This window comes from Abramis brama (genome assembly GCF_963993115.1).
Source record: "Abramis brama genome assembly, chromosome: 5".
NCBI lineage: Eukaryota > Metazoa > Chordata > Actinopteri > Cypriniformes > Leuciscidae > Abramis > Abramis brama.
The window spans coordinates 40,147,185-40,170,280 of NC_139967.1; the positions used below are offsets into that span (position 1 = coordinate 40,147,185).

The 23,096-nt window shown below is 35.8% G+C and overlaps 4 protein-coding genes across 4 annotated transcripts; 2 read left to right on the plus strand and 2 right to left on the minus strand.

Moving 5' to 3' along the window:
- Positions 1–303: 303 nt before the first annotated feature.
- LOC311083374 (mitochondrial import receptor subunit TOM40B) lies at positions 304–10,234 on the minus strand. The gene is made up of 10 exons (XM_084114859.1): positions 10,067–10,234; positions 9,628–9,825; positions 9,437–9,504; positions 9,231–9,323; positions 7,831–7,932; positions 7,638–7,743; positions 3,498–3,620; positions 3,254–3,330; positions 3,060–3,162; positions 304–1,012 (listed from the first exon to the last, which is right to left on the minus strand). The coding sequence occupies exons 2-10, from the start codon at positions 9,770–9,772 to the stop codon at positions 873–875; spliced, it is 957 nt and encodes a 318-aa protein (XP_083970985.1). The 5' UTR covers positions 9,773–9,825; positions 10,067–10,234; the 3' UTR covers positions 304–872.
- Positions 10,235–10,619: 385 nt separating this feature from the next.
- ufc1 (ubiquitin-fold modifier conjugating enzyme 1) lies at positions 10,620–12,188 on the plus strand. The gene is made up of 6 exons (XM_084113206.1): positions 10,620–10,810; positions 11,018–11,085; positions 11,170–11,233; positions 11,316–11,392; positions 11,501–11,591; positions 11,709–12,188. The coding sequence occupies exons 1-6, from the start codon at positions 10,688–10,690 to the stop codon at positions 11,787–11,789; spliced, it is 504 nt and encodes a 167-aa protein (XP_083969332.1). The 5' UTR covers positions 10,620–10,687; the 3' UTR covers positions 11,790–12,188.
- Positions 12,189–12,548: 360 nt separating this feature from the next.
- gig2p (grass carp reovirus (GCRV)-induced gene 2p) lies at positions 12,549–15,107 on the minus strand. Its single transcript, XM_084113205.1, has 2 exons — positions 14,975–15,107; positions 12,549–14,481 (listed from the first exon to the last, which is right to left on the minus strand). The coding sequence occupies exon 2, from the start codon at positions 14,460–14,462 to the stop codon at positions 13,815–13,817; it is 648 nt and encodes a 215-aa protein (XP_083969331.1). The 5' UTR covers positions 14,463–14,481; positions 14,975–15,107; the 3' UTR covers positions 12,549–13,814.
- Positions 15,108–15,853: 746 nt separating this feature from the next.
- fdxacb1 (ferredoxin-fold anticodon binding domain containing 1) lies at positions 15,854–23,032 on the plus strand. Its single transcript, XM_084113204.1, has 5 exons — positions 15,854–16,751; positions 17,301–17,457; positions 17,619–17,822; positions 18,153–18,311; positions 21,339–23,032. The coding sequence occupies exons 1-5, from the start codon at positions 16,577–16,579 to the stop codon at positions 22,390–22,392; spliced, it is 1,749 nt and encodes a 582-aa protein (XP_083969330.1). The 5' UTR covers positions 15,854–16,576; the 3' UTR covers positions 22,393–23,032.
- Positions 23,033–23,096: the final 64 nt, after the last annotated feature.

A 23,096-nucleotide genomic window follows, 5' to 3' on the forward strand; every position in this document is an offset into this window, starting at 1 on the left:
ATATACTCCCGCATTTACATGCGGTTGACACTCCTGACACAATGTGTATGTGGCCAATATGATGCAGGCCAGATTCACACCTGCATTCCTGTGAGCCGATGGCTCTTATGCTTCATATGAAAATGCACTACCACTCCACAGCTCTGACTAGTCTGATTTTAGTCAAATCAGAAAAAAAGTCCTGTAATATCTCATGTATAATGCATCCATGTACAATTCACACTGTCACTTTGTTTCCTTCCATTGTCATACTAGCCTTTATACCAGAGTCTGTCCCCTAAGAAGAGACGTAAAAGTTAGTTTAAGAAGGAGAGCAAATGGTGTTTTATTTGAATGGATGTCAATTGAGGGGATAACATGAAAAAATGTTGGACCTCTTTGCTAATCTTCAGTATGTTTGGCTTGACACATTGATATTAGAGTCTAAACTATAACTGGAGTTTGCTACAAAAAAATAGATCTTTAATAGAGAAGTCACAGGAAATTTTGCGACACTCGTTTACGTCACTGCATTTGCATGGTATTTGCCAACAGATGCTGAGGCTGCCACCTTGTTCTTAAATAAAGAAAATCTGTGAACATACCTCAGTTATTTACCTCAGGTTACTTAGGGGCATACATAAGACCAAAACAGCTAAACCTTTGAAACAGGATGGAACAAACATAGAGGGATTTGTGTTCCTGGTCTTTTTAGCCCTCATTCCTGCTGGCCATGAACGGCATGATTGTCCAGTATGGCAAACAGGGCTTTGGTTGGATTTCCTGTTCTGTCCGTAGTCTGTGGTGGACCAGAGTCTTTGGGCAGACGTGAAGGTGGTTTTCTGGGGTCCCCAAAGTCTTAAGCGGTGCCTATATTGAGTTAGGATTCGTATCTAACCAACACTGACCCCAAGACCGACCTGCAACTTGTCCGCTCTGTGGTTGACAAAGGCACCCATGATCAAGGTGGCAGGCAGAGGGTAGAGACGCTTTTCCAGAACCCCACCAATGATACAGCGGCTGTCCAACATTCCTAAAAAAAAAACATCAAAATGATTAACAAAATTATGAGTTACATGTTAATCATAAGTTTAATCATTATGCATTTAAAATACTACTGACTCAACAATGGCTGCAAGTGTTATATTCTGCAATATATACATAGACTACCATTCAAAGTTTTTTTCTAAAGAAATTAATACTTTTTTAATGATTGATTTTAATTTCAAATAAATGCTTCAAATAAATGCTATTCAAAGAATAGAAAATAAATGTATTATGGTTTCACAAAAATATTAAGCAGCAAAACAGTTTTTGATAATGTTTCTTGAGCACCAAAACAGCATATTAGAATTATTTCTGAAGGATCATATGACACTGATACTGCTTTTTCATCACAGGAATAAATTACATTTTCAAATATATTCAAATAGAAACAGTTATTTTAAATTGCACAAATGTCTCTCAATTTTACTGTCTTTACTGTATTTTTCTGCAGTGCGAATTCTCTGGATTTAAAGGGTGGAAGATGTATAGAACTTTGTTAATGACAGGGTTTCCAACTGAAAGCAAGTATTTTGTGTCTGTAGATTTTGAATAGGATTTTTACTTCCTGAACACTACGGTTGCCATCTAGAATGAGGAGTATGAAAAGCAAAATACAAATTTGAGTAAGAGTCAATGTTTAAAACAGGTTTAAAAAGAAAACGGGTTCACATTTTGTCAGAATTCAGACTGGACTGAAATTGGGTCTTTTATGATCCGTTTTGTGGCAAAAGGCAGATTGCTTGGCTCAACTATGCTAAGATTCAATAAAACAGAGTGACAATTGATAAATATATATATTTTTTTTTAAAGCCAGTTACCGCACGCTTTGATATTTATATATTGCACAGTCAGTATATCTGCTAGAGGTGGGCGATACTCCAAATTTTGGTATCGATCCGATACCAAGTAAATACAGGGCCAGTATCGCCGATATCGATACCGATACTTTTTAATTTTAAAAGCATGCACTTGAACTTGTATGCACTTTCCTGTGCTAGAGCAGTGTGTCATGATTTATGAGGTGAATGCATCATTAATATGCTAAATCTGAAAACGTTTTCATGACTACTAAATATTTTGTGATTTGTGCTCTCAACTCGCCTGTAATTATTAGTCAGTGACTTTTACAAAACTACCCTAATTATAGTAAAAGTACTATTGTACACTAGCCTACTGTTCAAAAGTTTGGGGTCTGTAAGATTTTTAATTCTCTTCTGCATTTATTTGATCAAAAATACAGTAAAAACTGTAATATTACAATTTAACATAGGCTATCTGTTTTCTATGTCATACTAAACTGTAATTTATTCAATTGATCAAAGCGTAATTTTCGGCATCATTCCTCCAGTTATGATGATAATTAATTTTAATATGCTGATTTACAGCTCAGAAAACATTTCTTATTATCAATGTTGAAAACAGTTTCTTTTTTTTTTGTGGAAACCATGATGCAGAATTATTTGATGAACCAAGTTGAAAGAACAGCATTTATATGAAGTAGATTTTTTTAACAGTGAAAAACCCTTGACTGTCACTTTTGATCAATTTAATGCATCGATCCTTGTTGAATAAAAATATTAATTTCATTAAAAAAAATCTTACTGTCCTCAACATTTTGAACCGTTATATACACTTTTGCTTTGTTTATTGCAAAATAACTCCCGATTGTTTCTCTGTCATCTAAGCAAGGCTTCGTTTCCCAAACGTGCCTGTGAGCTCAGTGAAGCACCAGCATCGAACGCTCTCTGTGATTGATTGGTTTCGTCTTGTATCCAGATGACTAGGAGAAATTGGTTTCGTCTTGTATCCAGATGACTAGGAGAAAAAGTGACTAACATTCGCTTATTTTTCCACTTAGAAGCTTATTTTACGCACTGAATTGCGTGCTAAATTAATAAAAATTACTGGTAAAAAAAACAGACATTTGGATCGATATTTTTATGTGAGGATCGATCCTTTTCGATACCACGTCAGTATCGAAGTATCGATATTTTAGGATCGATCCGCCCACCTCTAATATCTGCCATTCTTACCTCTGAAGACCATTTTAGCTTCTGGAAGTTCCATTTGATAACCAAAAGAGAAGGTTGTCTCCTGGGTCCTAGTACTTGCCTCAAACTCCACTCCCACCTGAATCTGCAGAGATGAATTAACAGTCTGCAGCTTTACGAAACTATTGATGTGTCCTGTCACTGAAACAATAACATATCCATCAACACCACCATACCTGTTTGTTGGCCCTGTGGTAGTAGCTAGCATGTGCACCTCCTTTACCAGCATTCAGAGTTGCAACCCAATTTGGCCCTAAGGCACAACATGATATGACATTTGAGCTTAAAGTACCTTTGACAAACAGAACATTGTACATACAAATAGGATGAGTTTCACTCAAGAAGTAACTGCTTAGGATTACTTACACTGGTGTATAACAAATGGATGACCATTGAACTAAAGCAGAAGACCAATCTAACCTGAGTACTGGCCTGCCAGGGTAAGTATGCCCCCTTCTTCTGCTCGACCTCGATGGTACACCAGTTCTCCCCCCAGTACCAGCTGCGGGGATACGCTTTGAAGAAAGTGTGCAACCATGATAACTGGAACAAAAAAGGCACAAACAGATAACAGCATTAACTAGAGTTTTACATTTTTTTAAATGTGAGTAGGGCTGCCAACTCTAATGCAATTGTTGCTATGCAGAAGGTCGGTTATCTTGGCATTTTGCAATATCCTTGCAGCACCAAAGTAGAATTAATATTAGGCAATTATTTCACAACTTTAATTATATACACCTCAGAAATATACTGAGGTCTGGGCCTCGGGGACCTCAATGGAGGGTATGGCCCTGAGTGTGACAGATCGCTGTGGTGGCCTCAGTTTAAGCAGCATGTAAACCGATCATCTCTTCCTTTTTACAACTAGTTATAGCACGAAATAAACATGAATGGACACCCGAAAATTTAATTGCGATTGTAATCGAGTCATGTGAATTTATGAAGACCCAAAGATTGAATCGAGATTAGGATTAAATCGTGTGAACACACAAAGATTGAATCCAGATTTGAATTGAATTGTGTGAGCACACGAAGACCTGAAGATTGAATCCAGATTGAAATCGAATCGTGTGAACACCCGAAGCCCTGAAGATTGAATCAAGATTGGAATTAAATCGTGTGAACTCACCAAGACCTGAAGATTGAATCAAGACTGAAATCGAATCGTGTGAAGATACGAAGAGACGAAGATTGAATCAAGATTGTAATCGAATTGTGTAACATACAAAGACCTGAAGATTGAATCGAGATTGGAATAGAATCGTGTTAACATTCAAAGACCCGAAGGTTGAATCGAAATTGGAATCAAATCGTGTGAACGTACGAAGATCTGAAGATTGAATCGATAATAGAATCAAATCGTGTGAACACACAAATACCTGAAGATTGAATCGAGGTTCTAAGCTTGCTAAGGTTGCTAAGCTGTTCTGAGTGGTTTTAGTTAGTTGCTATGTGATTGTTAGGGTGTCTGAGGAGTTGTCAGAGTGTTGCTATTTAGCTGTTAAGGTGTTTTGAGTGCTTTAGTGTGGTGTCAAGGCCCCGATATACTTCAAGCGAAATCAAAGAACGAACTGATGTGACATTTCGAACAAAATCAGGCCAAATCAAAGTCTATTTGGAGTTCCTTTGGGAGTTCGAAATAGCATTTCAAAGCGAATTTTATGGAAAAGTTTGCTATGGCTGGTAAACAACTTCGTACTACCATTGGTCTGTGGCAATTATGTAATAGGTAGCTGTCCGCCTTCTTGCAGCGTATATTTACATATTCAACTAAAAGCTGCTCTCAGTAGTGTGGGCGGTGGGCTGAGCTCCGTCTGTTTACTGAAGTCTGTCATGACCGGTATCGTTGTAAAGCTCCAAGTCTCCTGCACAACGCTATGAAAACCAAATATGGGCATTTCCTTTCTATCAGTAACCAATCGTGAATGTCCAAAGGGGGATTTAAAGCTAACATCGAAATCTCATTTAGAGCGATTTAAATCTTTAACTGCCGTTTTCTCAAAATGAGTTTTTTGTCATTCTCCAGTACATACATCTCAGCCTATTGATAGATTTTGTATTTTCAGTCATCAGATTCATTTACATTGTGACTGTGTATCAGATGTAATCCACTCTGTCTGTGTCTGCAAAGGTGTGTGTCAAATGGCCCATACAGATGAATGGCCCATTCAGATGTATGGCCCATAGAAACTGATTGGTGTGAATGAATAAAAAGAATCAGCATTGCTCAGAGTGGATTAGCAAGTTAGATCGATCTCCTGTGGGAGGCACTAACAGTTTTCCTTTGTTTGTAGCCCTTTTGTCTTCATGTATAGAGTTCAGTCATACAGACAGAACTTTGGGTTAAGATTGTTGAAGGGCGACATGCTAACATCGCTGCTGAAGGACTGCTACACTACAAACCTTCAATAAATTCTTCTCCCCACAAGAACACTGGTCAAGCTTACTTATTTTATGTATTGACTTATTTTATGTATTGGAGAAATCTAATACATTGGCGAGCCACCCAAACCACTGCTCGGCCAAATACACCACAATCTAACACTATGTAGCACCTATGTACACCAATCTTTCCAGTCATACACTTAGCAGTATTCTGAAGATATTTTCAGAGGGATTTGTTAATAAATCATTCCTGGTCTGATTTATGTGACATTTTAATTTTAAAAAAAAATATGGCGAAAATCGATTTTTTAAGGCTATGGACAGTATATTTTGATTTCCTAGGTAATGAAAGCATATATCCTGAAATCCCTCTGAATTTTTATTTTCATCTTGTGTGTAAACAAAATGAAAAAAGAAATTTGCACCTGGCTTTATCATATGTTCAGATCTATCTACCGAAAATATATGCAAAATCGTGCATATTTAATGAGATAATGCCTAATTTGCATAATTAAACATACAAATTCCTAAAACTTGTGCTATATTTTTTTTATATACTTGTGTAAGTAATCAACTGAGGAAGTTTCATGGTGATATCTATTATTTTAAAATTTTACCCTATTCACCTGTAGTGTCTCGCCTTAAGCGAAGAACAAAAAATAACTTCACCGTGAGTACATCGGGGCCTTTATGCGTTGCTGAACCAGTTTGACCTAAAATATTCACTTGAAGTACACCCTAAATGTTTAAGGTAATATTTCAATATTTTAACACATTCGTATGTTCACAGTTCTTTTATGTCGGTTAATGATCAGATGGCATGCAGGTAAACAAACAAAATAATCACTTTTAGTAAGTGTTATTATTTCAGCAGGTTCTATTTTAAAATTATTTATTCATTATAATCTTTAATTTTAATGATGTTTTCATTTTTTTTTAATTATTTTATTTATGCAGATTTTTTACATACATAATACAAACAAAACAAAAACAAACAAACATAAACAGCCAGCAATCGCACATTATATAAAAAGGTAAACAAAAAGTATACATATACGTGTCCATTCACTAAGCAGATGCCCTAAAACGTCCACAGATTAAGTCAAGGAAGCCTGGACCTGAGGGGAGTGAGGGTCTCAGTAAGGATAAAAAATATATATATATATATATATATATATATATATATATATATATAAATGAAAAAATTAGGTCCCAGTTTGTGGGCTCTTCTTCCTGATGTAATCTATGAAAGGGCCCCAGATCTTCTTGAATTTATCTCGAGAGTTAGACATAGAAAACCGTATTTCTTCAAGGTATAAACAGGAAACCATATCATTAAGCCACCACTTGAAGCAAGGAGGGGAAGCTGACTTCCACTCCTTTAGGATAACCCGTTTTGCAATGGTCATACCAAACATGTAAAGCAGAAGGAAGAGCCAAAGAACCGTTGGAGCAGCCCAGTATCACTAAGAGACAGTCAGGAGCTAGTTGTCTATTATAAACAGCACTGTACAAACTGAAAATGTCAACCCAGAATCTTGTGAGCTTAGAGCAGGACCAGAAAAGATGCCCAAGAGTTCCCTCAGCTGATTTGCATTTATCACAAGTTGGGGAAACAGCAGGAAAAATGTATTCAGTCTAGTCTTGGAATAGTGCAACCTATGAACTACTTTAAACTGGATAAGCTGAAGTCGAGCATTAATAGAGCATGATTTTATCCTGTTTAAACCTATCGCCCAGAACTCAACAGATATAACTTCGCCAGTGTCCTTGATCCACGCCTCTTTAATATGGAGAGATGGGGTTGCCACAACGAAGAGATAATGATTTTTTCATTTTAATTAATTATTTAATAATTAATTAAATAATAAACCATGCCTTATACTATTAAAGACAGACCCACTAATGACAAGAAACAGCTGATAAAAAATTTTCTTTTTTTTTTACACAGAAGGTGACTCTTATGGAGTGTAAAATGAATGCAGTGCTACTCAAAAATCTTTGAAAATAATAAATATTTTTTTTTAAACAATTCGGCAAAATGACGTACAAGGGCAACTGCAGAAAAACCTGTTCTGCATGTTCTGCATTGTGTTGTTCTAACCAAAGCACATTCCTGTGACATATATAAATAAGTCTGTCATCTGTTGTACTGAGGAACACACGCGATCATACCTGATTCCCTGAGAATGTCAGGGTTGGCCAAAGTAATCGCTGCTGTGAAGTCACTGCCCCTATACTCCGTCTCAAACTGCCATGTGACAAACTGTGCCTGTTGAGTCTATATAAAAGAATATGAAGTCAGTCCACACCACATTGTTAAAAAGTGTTTAATTAAACTAGAGCAATATTGCATATTGCTACTAACCTGAAATACTGCTTTAGCTCTTATTTTCTCACTCAGATGAAACAAAGAGTGTGCATTTAAGCTGCCAGAGGAGTCCATTTCCCCAATAAGCATAGGTGAGTCCTTTATACACAGAAGATCGTTGGATTGTAAATTCATCATAACTTATCCAATGCATATATACCCAACACACTTCAGGCAATTAGTCCATTATTATTTAAACCTGTCCATTACTGCCCATTAAGATGCACTGCTTTTGAAATGTGTTTGAACAAACCTAGTAACTTGTACTGCAGGTTTTTTTATTTATTCAATCATTGCATAATATGCAGTATGAGTCATAAGCTAAACATAACTAACTTTTAATGTTAGATAAGTACAATTTAGTAAGAGAAGGCATTCAAGTTATCAAAAAAATTTAAAAAGTCAGCATCAGTCCATATTCATGTCTTTATGAAGTAGCGAATGTTCCCAGAACAAAACATTCCTATCAAGTAATCTTTGGCAGAATACTGACATACTTTTGAAATGTATGCGCCTCTTGTTTTTAACCGCAAAAATACATTCTGTGTGAAGGGCCATTAATTAATGAGCATAAGAAACTTACCGACCCCAAAATTTTGAATGGTATATAATGTATATTCTTGTTTGTGTGTGAGTGTAAGCACCTTTAGAAGCACTATGTAAAAATGAAGTTTCTTATTATTGTCTTTATTACTATACTCCTAATTAGGGCTGTCAAAAGATTAATCGCGATTAATCGCATCCAAAATAAAAGTTTGTGTTTAAATAATATATGTGAGTGTACTGTGTATAATTAAATTTGTATCTAGAAATACACACACATGCATGTATATATTTAAGAAAAATGTGTTATTTATATATAAAAAAATTATATTTATATATAATATAAATTATATATAAATATATACAGTATATGTATGCAAATATTTCTTAAATATATACATGCATGTGTGTGTATTTATATATACAAAATAATTATACACAGTACACACACATATATTATTTAAACACAAACTTTTATTTTGGATGCGATTAATCGCGATTAATCTTTTGACAGCCCTACTCCTAATTCAACAAAAATCACAAGTCCAATTTTTCCTGCTGAAAAGTGCTGAATTTCTCAGTGTTTAATATGTGACAGCATAGTTGCTTAACTAATATACACAACCTTGTAATGTCATTTGCAGGATAACCCAATCAAATTGTCATGCAGAAGAATAATAATACAACAAATATCGACACCCCTGTCCAAACATACTGTACCTCTTGCCAAGGATTTTTGATAAGGATGTTGTTATATCCCCTAACCTCAGCTGTAATTCTTCAGAAAACCACTTGAACAGGAACAGATGCAAGAAAAAAGAACTGAACATGATCCAGATCTGTCAGATTCTTACCGTTTCTTTGCTGTCAGTGTCTGACTGTAGGTGCTCAGCGTGAAAGCGATAACTGGACGGAGCAACAGCACTGAGGTGAAACGTGTGACTGACCTGAGGAGAGAAGAAACACAAATATTTAGTGCTAAATTGTGCTGAAAATGTTCATTAAAATGACTGAAACTGTCCTGAATAGGGTCATAATTGAACCACATGTATGAACAAACCTTGAAAAAACTGCTTAGGGTCTTATTTATCACCAGTTTTACACCTTCAATCTGCTGTGGAAATACATCTAGAAGCACAAGCAATTAAAATGACTTCTAATAGACCACTTTTTACTTAAAATGTATGTATTTTAATTGAATTTATTAAAAATGCATAAAAAAATCAACAGAGATAGAAAAGAGTATCAGACCTTTACAGTTGCGGTGTAGACCATCAAAGCTTCCCGGGTTAGGCAGCCGTCCATCTCTCCTATCCCACCGTGACAAGGGTCTATCTTGTGGAAATGGGAAGTTTTGGCGCCCTGGCCGGTTTGACAAGGCCAGCACACTGCCCATGGGAACCCAGAGCCAAATGAGAGGACCACACACTTTCAACCTGATCTTCTGAACTGTGAGAGACAAAATTATAATATAATAATAATAATAATAATTAATATTTAATAATACAAAACATTGGGTCATGCATTCTTCATTTACTAAGAAATTACACTATCGACTTCATTTCACAAAAAGGATATAAGAAAAGATAAATAATTTTCAACTCTGCAAGTACTCGAATCAACATAATAATAACGAATGACCTGCACATTTGAGCTCGTCAATAATCATGCATTTTCTTGCATTACTTACGCTGAATAAATGTGGGTTGTGCCGTTACAGTATGCAAAAATGATATCCTGAAATCATACTGAAATATAGCTTTTACATGCAGTGACCGCTGGAAGAGAGTAAGGTGAAAGGATGCTGAGGGATGTAGAGACAACTCAACTACAGACTCTAGCGGCGGAACCAGCTGATCAGTGCAGTCATTTAAAGAGGAGCAGCTATGAAACACCTCCGTGCAGAAACATGCTGTTGTTCACTCTGCACACCGATGAAAACAACACATTTGAAGAATTAATGAAGCGTAATGCAAAGCTGTATTACTAGCATAATATCTTGTTGTGATATAATACAATGTATGCTCTTATAATAATAAATGTCACTTTATATAACAGATTCTGACGTCACGGGGCACGTACATGGGGTTCTCCTGCGTGGTACGACTCATTTCTGCGACTCGGTTCTTTTGAACAGTTCATTTCAATGAATCGATTCAGTCGTTCTTTAACTTCATCACGTGGTTCCTGGCGTGCCATGTTCCAATAAAGCCATCTGTAAGCACATGTAGCACTTGTGTAGTGAGATACACAGAAAAGATCCGACTCAAAAGAACGATTCGTTTACGAATCGGACATCGCAACTGTCAACATGGCAGATGAAGCCACTAGAAAGGCAGTTTCTGATATACCGCTTTTAAAAACAAATTCAGGACCAAGAGACAAAGAACTATGGGTTCAGAGACTTCGAGAAGAATATTTAGCTCTCATAAAGGTGAGTTATTGTATTGTAGCAAAAGCATATTAGGGAGCTACGATACTAGCTGTATGAACGAATAACCATACGTGTCATTACGCTAAAAGTGTTCAGTCTTATTGACGTATACAGTTCATTATCATTTATGATTTACAGTACAAACCATATACAGACTTCATGTTACAAAATATGTGCGCTTAATATAATAATTAAGTTGCCTTGCAGTATGTTGAAAATAACAAAGCAGCTGACAATGATTGGTTCCGTTTAGAGTCCAACAAAGAGGGCACAAGGTCAGTTTTATTACCATTTAACTAGTGTCTTCTTTTTAGGAGCTATTATATTTTCATTAACATCTTGCTACCTTTTCTGTGTAGGTGGTTTGGAAAATGCTGGTATATTCACGAGCTTCTAAAATATGAATTTGACATGGAGTTTGATGTAAGACATTTTGAACTCACTTACTGTACATTTAACTTAATTTCCTGAAAGATAACCTATTTAACTCCATCCCGATTTCCAGATTCCAGTTACATATCCTGCCACAGCTCCTGAAGTGGCCATTCCTGAGTTAGATGGGAAGACAGCGAAGATGTACAGGTTCGCTTCATGTGTTTATAGTTTTTCAGTTTCATCACAATTATCTAATACTGTGTTAAAATGTACCTTTATTGTGAAATGATCTTTCAAAACCATCTTTTGTCACAGAGGTGGAAAAATCTGTCTAACAGACCACTTCAAGCCACTGTGGGCAAGAAATGTCCCAAAGTTTGGTCTGGCTCATCTAATGGCTTTGGGAGTAAGTAAGGTTACATGTCTAAAATGATATGTATTATGCCATTCATTTCCTAAACTAATGTGTTGCTTTGAAGTTATTGCATCTCATATTAATAACTAATCTCTGTTCTTTCCAAAGCTTGGACCATGGCTTGCTGTTGAGATTCCAGACCTCATTGCAAAAGGCATAATTGAACATAAAGAACAGCAAAACAGCTGAAAGTAGCAGTAGCATCCCTTGCATTTCATGTCTTAATGATGCAAACACAAATGAGGTTTTAACATGTTTTTTTGTTTGTTTGTTTTTTTCAAAATCATGGCTACCTACCATCCCGTGGTTTCAGATTTTTGTTTGCAACCTCATAGCAACTGTGTATGTCACATTCACATTTGTACATCTGTTTTTTTCTTTTTTTTTTTTTTTTTACCATTCAGGTTTATAATGCCTGTTCAATGGAATGTGTATGTATTCATCAGTAAAGCCTGGTATGTAAATAAAAGCGTGGGACCATTTTAAATTGTGGTCTTGGGGAAACCTCTATAGGATTTAAAATGTTAAACTTTTAATTTAAGTTTTATAGCTTACAACAAAAATAAAAAATCATAGTATGCCAAATTATTCACTTTCTCATCTGGAAGTTTTTCTGTTTCCAGCTTTCTAAATAAGAAAAAAATGTAAAAAAATAAGTTGTGTAGTAGGTTACTGTTCATCCTATAAGTTACTAGGTATTTAGTAATCCGACGTGTCTTTTAGATGACAAGGTACAGTGACAGGAGGTTCTCTGTTCCTTCAGGGCGTAATGGTGAATAAAGCAAGATTTAATGATTTCTATAATCTCAAATAAATCAAATCAAAGAACAGATATTCTAAAGATATCATTAAGGCCCATGAAATATGACTATAACAAACATTCCAAACACATTTTGCAATTGAAATACTTTTGCATGTGTAATAAGAACAGGAATAGCTCTGATCATCTATTGTCAAACATTTAATATACTAGTCTGATTGCACAAAATGGATGTATTTTTTTTGTATACATTTTTAACAGGAAAAAAAATCTTAATTTAGTCATAGGCAGTCAATATATGTATATATACTTTCATTTTTGTTTATAACATCAAATATGGTGCCACATAACAGCAGAAAAAAGTGATTGTCAGAGTCAAAGATCATTGTGTGTCCCTGAGAACTATGAGGAAAGTTATATACACAGATAAAGTGGAGTTCAACTGTAAACATTAATTGACATACAGTACCAGTCAAAAGTTTGGAAACACTACTATTTTTAATGCTTTTGAAAGAAGTCTCTTATGCTCATCAAGCCTGCAGTTAAAAAAAAAAAAAAAAAAAAACAGTAATATTATGAAATATTATTACAATTTAAAATAATGGTTCTCTTTTTTTTAATATATTTTAAAATGTAATTTATTTTTGTGATGCAAAGCTGAATTTTCATCAGCAAGTACTCCAGTCTTTGGTGTCTTATGATCCTTCAGAAATCATTCTAATATGATGATTTGATACTCAGTTATTATCAATGATGGAAACAGTTGTGCTGTTTAATATATTTTTTTGGAATACTTTTTTCAGGATTCATTGATGAGTAAAACGTTAACAGCATTTATTCATAAAAACAGCATTTATTCAAAATAAAAACATTTCTAACAATATAAATCGTTACCATCACCTTTTATCAATTTAACGCATCCTTGTTGAATTAAAGTACTAATTTCTTTAAAAAAAAATAGTTATTGTTCCCAAACTTTTGAACAGTAGTGTATATTGTTACAAAAGATTTCTATTCTAAATAAATACAGTACTTTTTAACTTTTTATTCATCAAATAATCCTGAAAAAAGTATCTCAGGTTATAAAAAAATATTAAGCAGCACAACTGTTTCCAACACTGATCATAAATCAGCATATTAGAATGATTTCTGAAGGATCATAAGACACCAAAGACTGGAGTACTTGCTGATGAAAATTCAGCTTTGCATCACAAAAATAAATTACATTTTAAAGTATATTAAAAAAGAGAACCATTATTTTAAATTGTAATAATATTTCATAATATTACTGTTTTTCTTTTTTTTTCTTCTTTTTTTTAACTGCAGGCTTGATGAGCATAAGAGACTTCTTTCAAAAACATTAAAAATAGTAGTGTTTCCAAACTTTTGACTGGTACTGTATGTCAACAAACCAGCCTAAAACAAGCCTCTGGATGATTCATAATCAGTTCTGATTAATAGCGATCACACTTGTGTTTGATCATGAGAGCGCAGATAGTCTCTCCACATCCCCAGCATAACTGTACAGCATGAGCAGGACCTACTTTTAACTTGCACACTGTACAAGTACCTGAGGTGTTCGAATTTGTTGGAGCCTTTTGGTTTTGAGCAATGAGCTGTTTGAGTTCAGTTAAGATGGTCATGTTGGGTGCAAGAGCAATATCTGTGACCTCGATACGCGCTGGGTCAAAGACACAGTCCTCTTCTAGACCGCTAGGCACAGCTTTCATGCCACAGTTAGGAGGTACCCAGGCAGTGTCATAGCCATGACTATTCCAGGTCTTCTGCATGGGATGGTTGTCCTTATCAATTCTTTTGATTTTTCCACAGTCGACGCTTAATTTAAGAACTATTCTGTCAGTAGGTTGTGATCTCAGAGGATAGCGCTCTGCTTTCTTCTGGTCACGGCTCACATAAACTCCAGGTCCTAGCATTCCATCTGCTGATTGCTTGAACCCACTTCTTATGATCTGACGAGCTTGTTGCACAGAGGTGCCGTGATACATCGTATAGTGTCTGCCTGATTTGGCTTCCTGGTTTGCCTGAAGATGACGATCTTCATCATAGAACGCCTCCCAGCCAAAGAATTGGATGGATGACATTTTTATTTATTTATTTCTCCTGTGGATTAAATGGAATAATAAGAATAAATTGCTTGTCAGTTTGACACTACCAGTAAAATGTTTGGACACATCTGCTCAGTCTTTATTACTATTTTCTATCATTTAGAATATAATAAAGTCAACAAAACTATAAAATAACATAATAAATGGAATTTTACTTTTGTAAAGAAATTAATTGTACGTTTAAAAACAAAAAAACATTTAGAATTTCTAGCAATAATGCCAAACATCACAGACATATTCAAAATGAAACATAAATTCAGTTTGTCCAAATCCAAATATTTCTCTCCTAATGTAGCCTACTGTCAGTTCTTTAGGCGACTTTAGTGTCAGCTTTAAAGTTTTTAAAATTAATTATGTGTAAACATTTACAATAGGCCTATATGTAAGCAGTTCCGCCATATAGTTCGTGTAAAACAGTACATTTTATTTTCTCGACATATTCATTGATCAAGATAGCCCTATATTATTCTAAAAGGAAACAAGCCTACCTTAAAATACTTCGCGCAAGTGAACAAGAAATTACAGGAAACTTCGAGTCTGAACTTTCTTATTTGGTTATACTCAGGACAAGCTTTCACTTTCAATTCTTCTTGAACACGTCTTCCTGTTTTGCTAGGGGACAGGGGGAGTAAAAATCCCTTAAAAAAATAAAATAAAAATAAAGATTAAAATTGTGTTTCACTTGCTCATCAGGGGAAGTCAAACAATGTGGTTCACCATGCATTTGTTTAATACTTTAAAGTGCTCACAATTTTGAAGCTAAATTAATGTGAGCTACAATCAAATAGTGTAGACCCGCCTTCTTTTTATAAAAAGTATTTCATTGACCAGAAGCGCTCTTACGCATAAACGGAGAAACGTGGGGACCAGCGATGTTGCCGTGTCCGCTTATTATTATAAGCGACTTTTTTTTTTCTCAAAGTTGGTCAATAATAGCAGTTAGTGAAACCAACTCTACATAATGACATTAATCACAGTTTTTTTTCTTCTTTTTTTCTTTCGTCACATGTTTCTGCGTTTCCCAACTCTCTTCTAACTCCGCGATAATTTTTTTAAAAAAAAGTACGTAGCCTATTCACGATTTAAATGACCAATATTTGTAGGATATACATGTGAAAACTATATTATTACAAATAGGGTTGAACAGGTTTATTGGGATACATTTACCATTGCCATTCATTGAGATGACTGGGGAAAAGTGTCCCAATCAACCTGAATTCTTCGACGACGTGGCCTCTACAAAATAATACTATCAATATTTTGATCGTGTCCACGTATTTGGTAAGATTTTTAAAGCTTTTATTTGCGATGGTTGAAATCGCCTTCAATTCGATTTCAATTTCTATACTTATTTTGTTACGGCAGCCGCTTATTTTTCTAGTAAGATCTGGCAACACAGCCAACGCGTGCTGCTAACGGGAGACTGGAACGTGGACGGTGCATGCATGGTTATAAAATATTAGATCTAATTTGAAATGTACTCAAGGCTGGCGGTAGAAATCATCCCGTCATAATATTTTTTATTACATTGTTGTTGTTGTTTATTTTTTTACCGGACTGTTTACTCTCTCAGTCTCAGGACACGCCTAATAGAGCGGTTATTTATTTTACTACATTCGAAGTGGCCATCGAGCTCGCAGCGTATCTCATAGTAACCGGTGTTCTTGTTTACGGTGGCAGAAGCACGGGTTGTTTTCCACTATGCGACATTCCACGGGGAACGAAACTTCACTGCTGCTGCTGCACGCTAGCTTATGACATTGCACCTCTATCTTTCTCAATTACACTGTCTTACGTAAACGTTCCCAAAACCACCTCTGGTCTTCAGGTGTTGCGTTAGCTCCCAAACAACGTCATTAAAAGCTTTGGTATTTTAATTAGATTTCAAGCTGTATCGCGAGAGATGCCAGAGCGTCATGGTGACATGCAGTCTATGTTAATGCCGCATTGTGTCCTGCCAGGCTCCCAACGCTCAGTTCAAGCTCGACAGTCAACGGGACGCAGTAACGCCTGCTCAAAATGTATCGAAAAGTTTGGTTCTCCTACTAATGTGACAGCTTGCTGAATTGTCTACTTGGCATTTTCTGGAAATGTCCAAGACACGCGAAGTGCTACTTGTTGGGGAAGGCAACTTCTCTTTCTCAGCAGCTTTGAGCGAGAAGGCAGGCGATGAGGTCGGCGTGACCGCCACTTGCTTTCAAAGCGCGGATCAAACATTTAAACATGAGGGAGCCGTGTTGAACATACAGCGACTCCGTGAGAGAGGTCGGTTATGTGATTCTTCATCCTGATAATGTCAAGATTGTCTTGTGTACATACTCTTGCAGTGCTTTCTTGCGTCTTTGTTGTCCCGTCTGCATGATTTCTGAAATATATTTGTTACATTTTAGTAAACCCAGAGTTTACAATCTGCTAATGTAAACATTCAGATATACCTATTCAGCGACTCCGTGAGAGAGGTCGGTTATGTGATTCTTCATCCTGATAATGTTGTCAAGATTGTCTTGTGTACATACTCTTGCAGTGCTTTCTTGCGTCTTTTTTGTCCCGTCTGCATGATTTCTGAAATATATTTGTTACATTTTAGTAAACCCAGAGTTTACAATCTGCTAATGTAAACATTCAGGTATACCTATTCTTCCCACATAAGTATCATAGCCCTGAATTTGCATGCCTGCAGCCAAGTCCATAAATTTATACAGCCGGTTGCTATGAAACGACCGAGGAGGGTTTAAAAAGCCTCCTTGAATTCTGTATGATAATTCTGCAGAGGACATAATTCAGTATAATGTTTTCCAACAATTCCCATTGCAGGAAATGTTGTTCTGTTTGAAGTGGACTGCACATGTCTAAAGGAGCACGAAGCCATCCAGCATCATCTTTTTGACTGTGTTATTTTCAATTTCCCTCACTGTGGGCGTAAAAGTGGCGTAAAGAAGAACCGCATCCTGTTGGTGAAATTTTTCCAAAGGTAAGTGTGACACCCTTGTGGCTACAACTAAGATCTTTATTAGGGTGTTACGTAAGCTTGACTTCCAGCGTTATATAATGTTAATGCTGAGGGGATCAAGAGTTTTGAGGTCTTCATATTTCATGTATAATGGATGGATGTTTTGTGTGTTTTTTTTCTAGTGCCGTTGCAGTCCTGAAGGACAATGGGGAAGTGCATGTCACCTTGTGCAATGGGCAAGGCGGCACTCCGTGTGACAGTCCAATGAGAGAATGGCACAATAGTTGGCAGGTGGTTGCCATGGCAGCAGAAGCAGGGCTAATTCTCAGTGAAATCCGTCCCTTTGACTGTGAAACGTATCAAGGTTACAGATGTACTGGTTACAGGTAAATAGCTTTGCACTTGGACAAGTGGACAGTCCACTAAAATGTGATTTGACATGGTGTAGTCAAGTCACCTTTATTTATATAGCGCTTTATACAATACTGATGATTTCAACACAGTTTTACAGTGATAAAATGATTGTTGGATTCAGTTCTGTTGAAAAGATCATTAATTATTAAATTAGTTCCTTTAATATATAAAGCAGTTCTGCAAAAAAATTATGTCATCGTCCGGTTAAGTTCAGTTCTAGAATAAAGAACTTTTAATGTTCCTGTTACAATTATGTAATGGCATTCAGTTTTAAATTTAATAAATGAAATTATTTTGCTAAGGAGTCAAGACAAAGGTTTTCATGTAGAGGGAGGTCTGACCCACATCTTCACTCGGAGTCTCCCGCACACCATGCCCGAGAAACTGAAAATGGAGAAACGCATTGGGAAGGAGACCGTTTGTTTTGAGCTTCCGGCAGAGTTGAGTAATTATATGAACAGGTGAGTGGTAACTTGTTGCTTATTGAATAATAGCGAAACTAAGGGTACGTTTAAACAGAACATTTTTCCATTGCGTTTTTCGTGTGCAGACGATAATGTTGTCAAAACGATCCCGCACTAAAAACACTGTATTATGCATGCCAGGCCAGTAGTTGGCGATGTCACTTTGTAAAGCAACACTACGCGCCTATAGACTGAGCAAATAATATGCATGTGCTTGACGTCACCGTTTTCACAAATTCACGTTTTTGTAGTTAACACGGAGACGATAACGGTATCGCATTCAACAACTTGCACTTTGAAACCTGTTTTCAAAAGTTTGCATTTTCAGGCCCCAAAACACCATTGTCCTATAAATGATTCGATTTACGCAGCTTTTTGTTCAAAATGTGTTTTTTTTAAATGAAATTGACCCACATTAAAGTTTTGATTAAAAAAAAGGAATGCATGAAGCTAGAATAAAAAAGTTTTTGTTGTTTAAAAGCAGAGGGTCTGTTCTTTCTTTTGATATATTACATGTTCAGATATTAATACTACAAAATTTTCTGAGGGCCATGAAATCTTTGTGAAAATAATAAAAAAATGCTGATGGTGGCTGGCAACTTTTTTAACTCGTTAAAAATATTTAACGCAATTAACACAGCATCTGTTTTTTTCTGTCATCCTTTGGCTGCGCTACAGTATATGATCACGCTATCATTTATTCAAGTGCTATTAAACCATTCAAAAATAAGAAATTAAATTCAATCTGTACTGGCACGCAGTCTGTGAATCTCCTGTCTGTGTGACAGACAAAGAGGACTCACAGAAATCCGTATTTCAGGCAGCGCACAGCCGCATTGAGTTCTCTTTCATGCTTGAATGGACAAAAACACATAAAAGTATGCCAAAATGTCTGCTTTGTCAAATATCCTCGTAAGCACAGTCTTAAATGAGTTAAATGAAGTCTTAAATGTACGTCTTAAAAGAGTTGTGAGGACATCGGATGTATTGTCAGATCCACGTCATGTGCGGCAAATCTTAAAGTGACAGCAGCCTAATAAACCTGCTTCTGTGATGTCTGTCATTAATGCTAATCAAAGAACAAACAAAAAAAGAGAAAATCACTCACTGCTCTTGACTGAACTTTTGTAGCTTTAATAAGGATTAATCTATGTTTAATTTATAATTTATGCAGTGAAGACTGTGAAGATTGATAACTTTACTCAATTTCTCTATATTTATTATATTAAAATATACTGTCTTTATGTTGTTTCTACATTAATTATAGAATAATTAATAACTACAGCGAACTTCCGCGAATAATTACAGAAAAATGTGCGGTTTATTAGTAAATTTTTGTCACATTGACTACAGAAATACCATACCAACACCATTGGTTCTCACATGTCTCATGACCAGATGTCAAGAGCATCATATAAGCTTTACAGCAGAGGGGAAGATTATTAGTGAATAATGACTTGCATTTTGGTCTGTTCCTCACACAGCCATCATGGCCTCAAAAGACTTGCAATATAGTAGACAAGTCATATGAACCACTTTTATGTTGCTTTATGCGAGGGATGTATGAAATAGCTGTACCATGTTGTCCGATATTAGAGATTTTTTATTTATTTATCAGTCTTGTTTATATAGAATATTTAATTGCGCATGTTCATTCATCATATTTTCATATTTTGATTGCCTTTCCCATCGTTTACAGGCAGTGTTGGGTGTAACTTATTACTAAGAAATTAATTACTGAATAGTAATTACTAATTAATTTCCTAGAAAAAGTAAAGTAAGGGATTCATTTTTATTTTTCTGTAATTTAATTAGTTACCTCTGATTTAATTGCATTAAATTTTATGTAGATTATGGAACAATTCTATATACAACAACAGTGCAATTAACATCAAAATTGTACATCTAATGTTAAAATGTATATGTAACCTTCTCCCTTTAAATACTTTATTCAGTTCAAGAATTTATGCAACTGAATATTATTTATTTGTAAGAATTCGAGCAGTGTCTGGTCTATCGTTGCATTGTTCAACTGGTCGAGGTTGATATGGGATTTAGAAAGTAATTAGCAATAAGTATTGTAATACTTTTTAGAGAGAGTAATCTAATTACACTGTTGAAGATGTGATTAGTAGCTAGTAATTAATTACTTTTTAGAGTAGCTTACCCAACAATGCAGGTTACAGGTCATAGTTAATCTTTAAAATGTATACTATACATTAATACCATTTTAACTTAGAATTTATAAATGTAATCTTTAGCAAATATTAAAACACCGTACATTACAATGTTGTAATGCCTAAATTGACTAATTTCAATTTTTGATGGAATATTGCAGTATTTATTATAAATGATTTATATGTGCACATCATTTTTTTTAATCTCGTGTCTTCGTAATCTTTAATCAAAAATTTTATATTTCAATAACAATAGCAAACGACAACAATCCAATCAATTGGGCAAAATCAAGTCCTTGCTTAGATTTTTTCTTATCATAATAGGGAAGAATAGACTATTGCAACTCCCGTTTCATGGCGACTTTAATCTTTAAAACAATTGTTTTTACATTTTAGGGATTTATTTTATGTAGACAAAATAGGATAGGATTAATATTTGTTTGTTTTTTTCCCATTTAATGGTTACCAATAACATGAACATGTTAGTGGCCTAGATACTTTTTTACAGAAGTCTTACAGGTTTGGAACAGCATGAGTGTGAGTAAATAATGACAGAATTTCCTGTTTTGCATGAACTATTCCTTTAATGTAATGAGCATTCAAAAACTAGAGGTGACAGCGTGATCATGGCATTTATCATTTATATGCAAACTCATCTGTAAATGGTGACATTGTCAAGCTAAGATCACAAATTATAATCTGTTATCAGTCTTACACTTTATTATACAAAAGAGATGGGCTGTTCACTTTAAAAACAATAATTGCAATGTTTTTGTCAGTATGCTTATTAAGCCTTATGAGTTTAAGTGTTTTCATTAATTTACTTGATTCTTGTGTCTCCTGTCAGGAATTTCCTTTGTCAGCAATCCCATCATCCAGTTAAAACTGTCCAGGAACAGTTACTTCGAGAGCTAAAGTCAGTCTGGCCTGTTTGCAGTATAAATGAGGACTTTCCAGAACTGGTAAGCTGCCTACCAGAAACACCTGAGGCTTGTGACTCCACTCTGACCCAGTCAGAGGTCTACTGGATTAAACCTACTGACACCTATATATTTGACCAAAGCGAAAATGAGCAAAAGGACTGTGAGTCTATGGATGACCAACAAAGCTTCACTGGCAGCTATGCACTTCGACCGTCTCTGTTGCTGCATGTACAAGAGATCACCCAGAACGAGGACTTCAGCCCTGGTACACTTCATGCGGTCAGTGGCCTGGTCTTTCAGAGAGTGCCCATCTCCCTGAGCCGTTCTCCTGCATTCCACCAGCTTCTATTAGTGGGAATGTTCCCTACAGAATCCCATCCTCTCCAGTGCTTCCAAGATTGTTTGGAGTCGCTTCTCACTTCTTACGGCGTCTCCTTTGAAGAGGCGCAGATAGGCCTAGAGCAGCAAGTGTGGATGAATTCAAAGATGCTTCCCAAGTTTGGGCGGATCGCATCAATACCCTCTTTGTCTTCAGCCCTCGATGACGGTTTACAGTTAATTGGCGTCTCAATAAACTTGGATCATTTAGCCACTGTGATTTTCGGCATTTCTGACTGGCGCTTGCTTTGGAGTGCCGATCCTCGCTTTCTTAAGCATTTCGAGGCCAATCCACTTGGACCTTTCAGTCCTTTCTCCCTTTTCCCACCAAGCTACTCGCATGATGTCAGTTTCTGGATGGACCCAGAAATCTATGAGGAACTGGACTTCCATGCAGTCGTGCGAGAGGCTTCTTGCGGTTCTGTTAAAAACGTGGCGTTAGTAGATCGCTTCAGGCACCCACACATGGGTCACGCTAGCCTCTGCTATAGGCTGACGTATCAGTCGTCAGATCGCGCCCTCTCACACAGCCAGGTCTTGGGACTACAGAATCAGCTACGGAGACTGTTGCCCCTGCGCCTGCAGGTCACGCTGAGGTGAAGGGGTTTAAATGGATGTATAATCTCAGATTTTAATTTTTAAAGATGAAATTTAGCTTCGTAGATGGGAAGAGTGAGTCTTTATTTTGACTGATTTTTGAAATACACAAAAGTGAGTGGTTAAAAAAAAAAGTGTAATTAAAATGGGGTGTTATTTCCGTTTATTTAAAACTGACATATCAAACTATTTGAGCTAAAGGGATTCTTTTGTTGCTGTTTTTGAAATCCTATCATGTTTAAATATTTCTTATGCTAATAAATCAAAGTTTTACATTTATTCATATTGATATCCAAGAAATGTTTACAAATTTCAGTGGTACTGTTAATTTTCCTTGTTGTTTAATATTAATTCATTTAGCATGTTGTTTAGGGATCTCGTTTAATTAGGAAACTTGGAGACGTAATTACTAATGCACAACTGCAAATCATTTAATCGGATGCATTTTTAAAAAATGTTCTTAAATATTTTTCTAGGTTCTTTGTAGGGCACGTGTATGTTTACAATATATCTGCAGCTGCATTTGATACTGTGATATTTATGGAATGTCTATGTTTATGATAATTTGTGACTAAATTGTATTGTTGCTTATAAGTGTGTCATTTCTATTCTTCTGGCAGTAGCGTCAACTAAACAGGATCTCAAAAATAATGGCTTGTTGTCAGATTACTCAAACTAACCTGCTTGGGCAAACAGTGTTGGACTGG

What these genes read in the sequence shown, in the direction of transcription:
- LOC311083374 (XM_084114859.1), bottom strand. Translation starts at nt 9,772, where the DNA reads ATGGGCAGTGTGCTGGCCTTGTCAAACCGGCCAGGGCGCCAAAACTTC. An exon ending in TCTACACCGCAACTGTAAAG is followed by an intron (nt 9,505 to 9,627) that starts GTCTGATACTCT and finishes TTGTGCTTCTAG; the next exon opens with ATGTATTTCCACAGCAGATT. An exon ending in TGACATTCTCAGGGAATCAG is followed by an intron (nt 3,621 to 7,637) that starts GTATGATCGCGT and finishes TTTTTGTTCCAG; the next exon opens with TTATCATGGTTGCACACTTT.
- ufc1 (XM_084113206.1), top strand. Translation starts at nt 10,688, where the DNA reads ATGGCAGATGAAGCCACTAGAAAGGCAGTTTCTGATATACCGCTTTTA. An exon ending in AAGACAGCGAAGATGTACAG is followed by an intron (nt 11,393 to 11,500) that starts GTTCGCTTCATG and finishes CTTTTGTCACAG; the next exon opens with AGGTGGAAAAATCTGTCTAA. An exon ending in CTCATCTAATGGCTTTGGGA is followed by an intron (nt 11,592 to 11,708) that starts GTAAGTAAGGTT and finishes TTCTTTCCAAAG; the next exon opens with CTTGGACCATGGCTTGCTGT.
- gig2p (XM_084113205.1), bottom strand. Translation starts at nt 14,462, where the DNA reads ATGTCATCCATCCAATTCTTTGGCTGGGAGGCGTTCTATGATGAAGAT.
- fdxacb1 (XM_084113204.1), top strand. Translation starts at nt 16,577, where the DNA reads ATGTCCAAGACACGCGAAGTGCTACTTGTTGGGGAAGGCAACTTCTCT. An exon ending in ACAGCGACTCCGTGAGAGAG is followed by an intron (nt 16,752 to 17,300) that starts GTCGGTTATGTG and finishes TTCCCATTGCAG; the next exon opens with GAAATGTTGTTCTGTTTGAA. An exon ending in TTGGTGAAATTTTTCCAAAG is followed by an intron (nt 17,458 to 17,618) that starts GTAAGTGTGACA and finishes TTTTTTTTCTAG; the next exon opens with TGCCGTTGCAGTCCTGAAGG.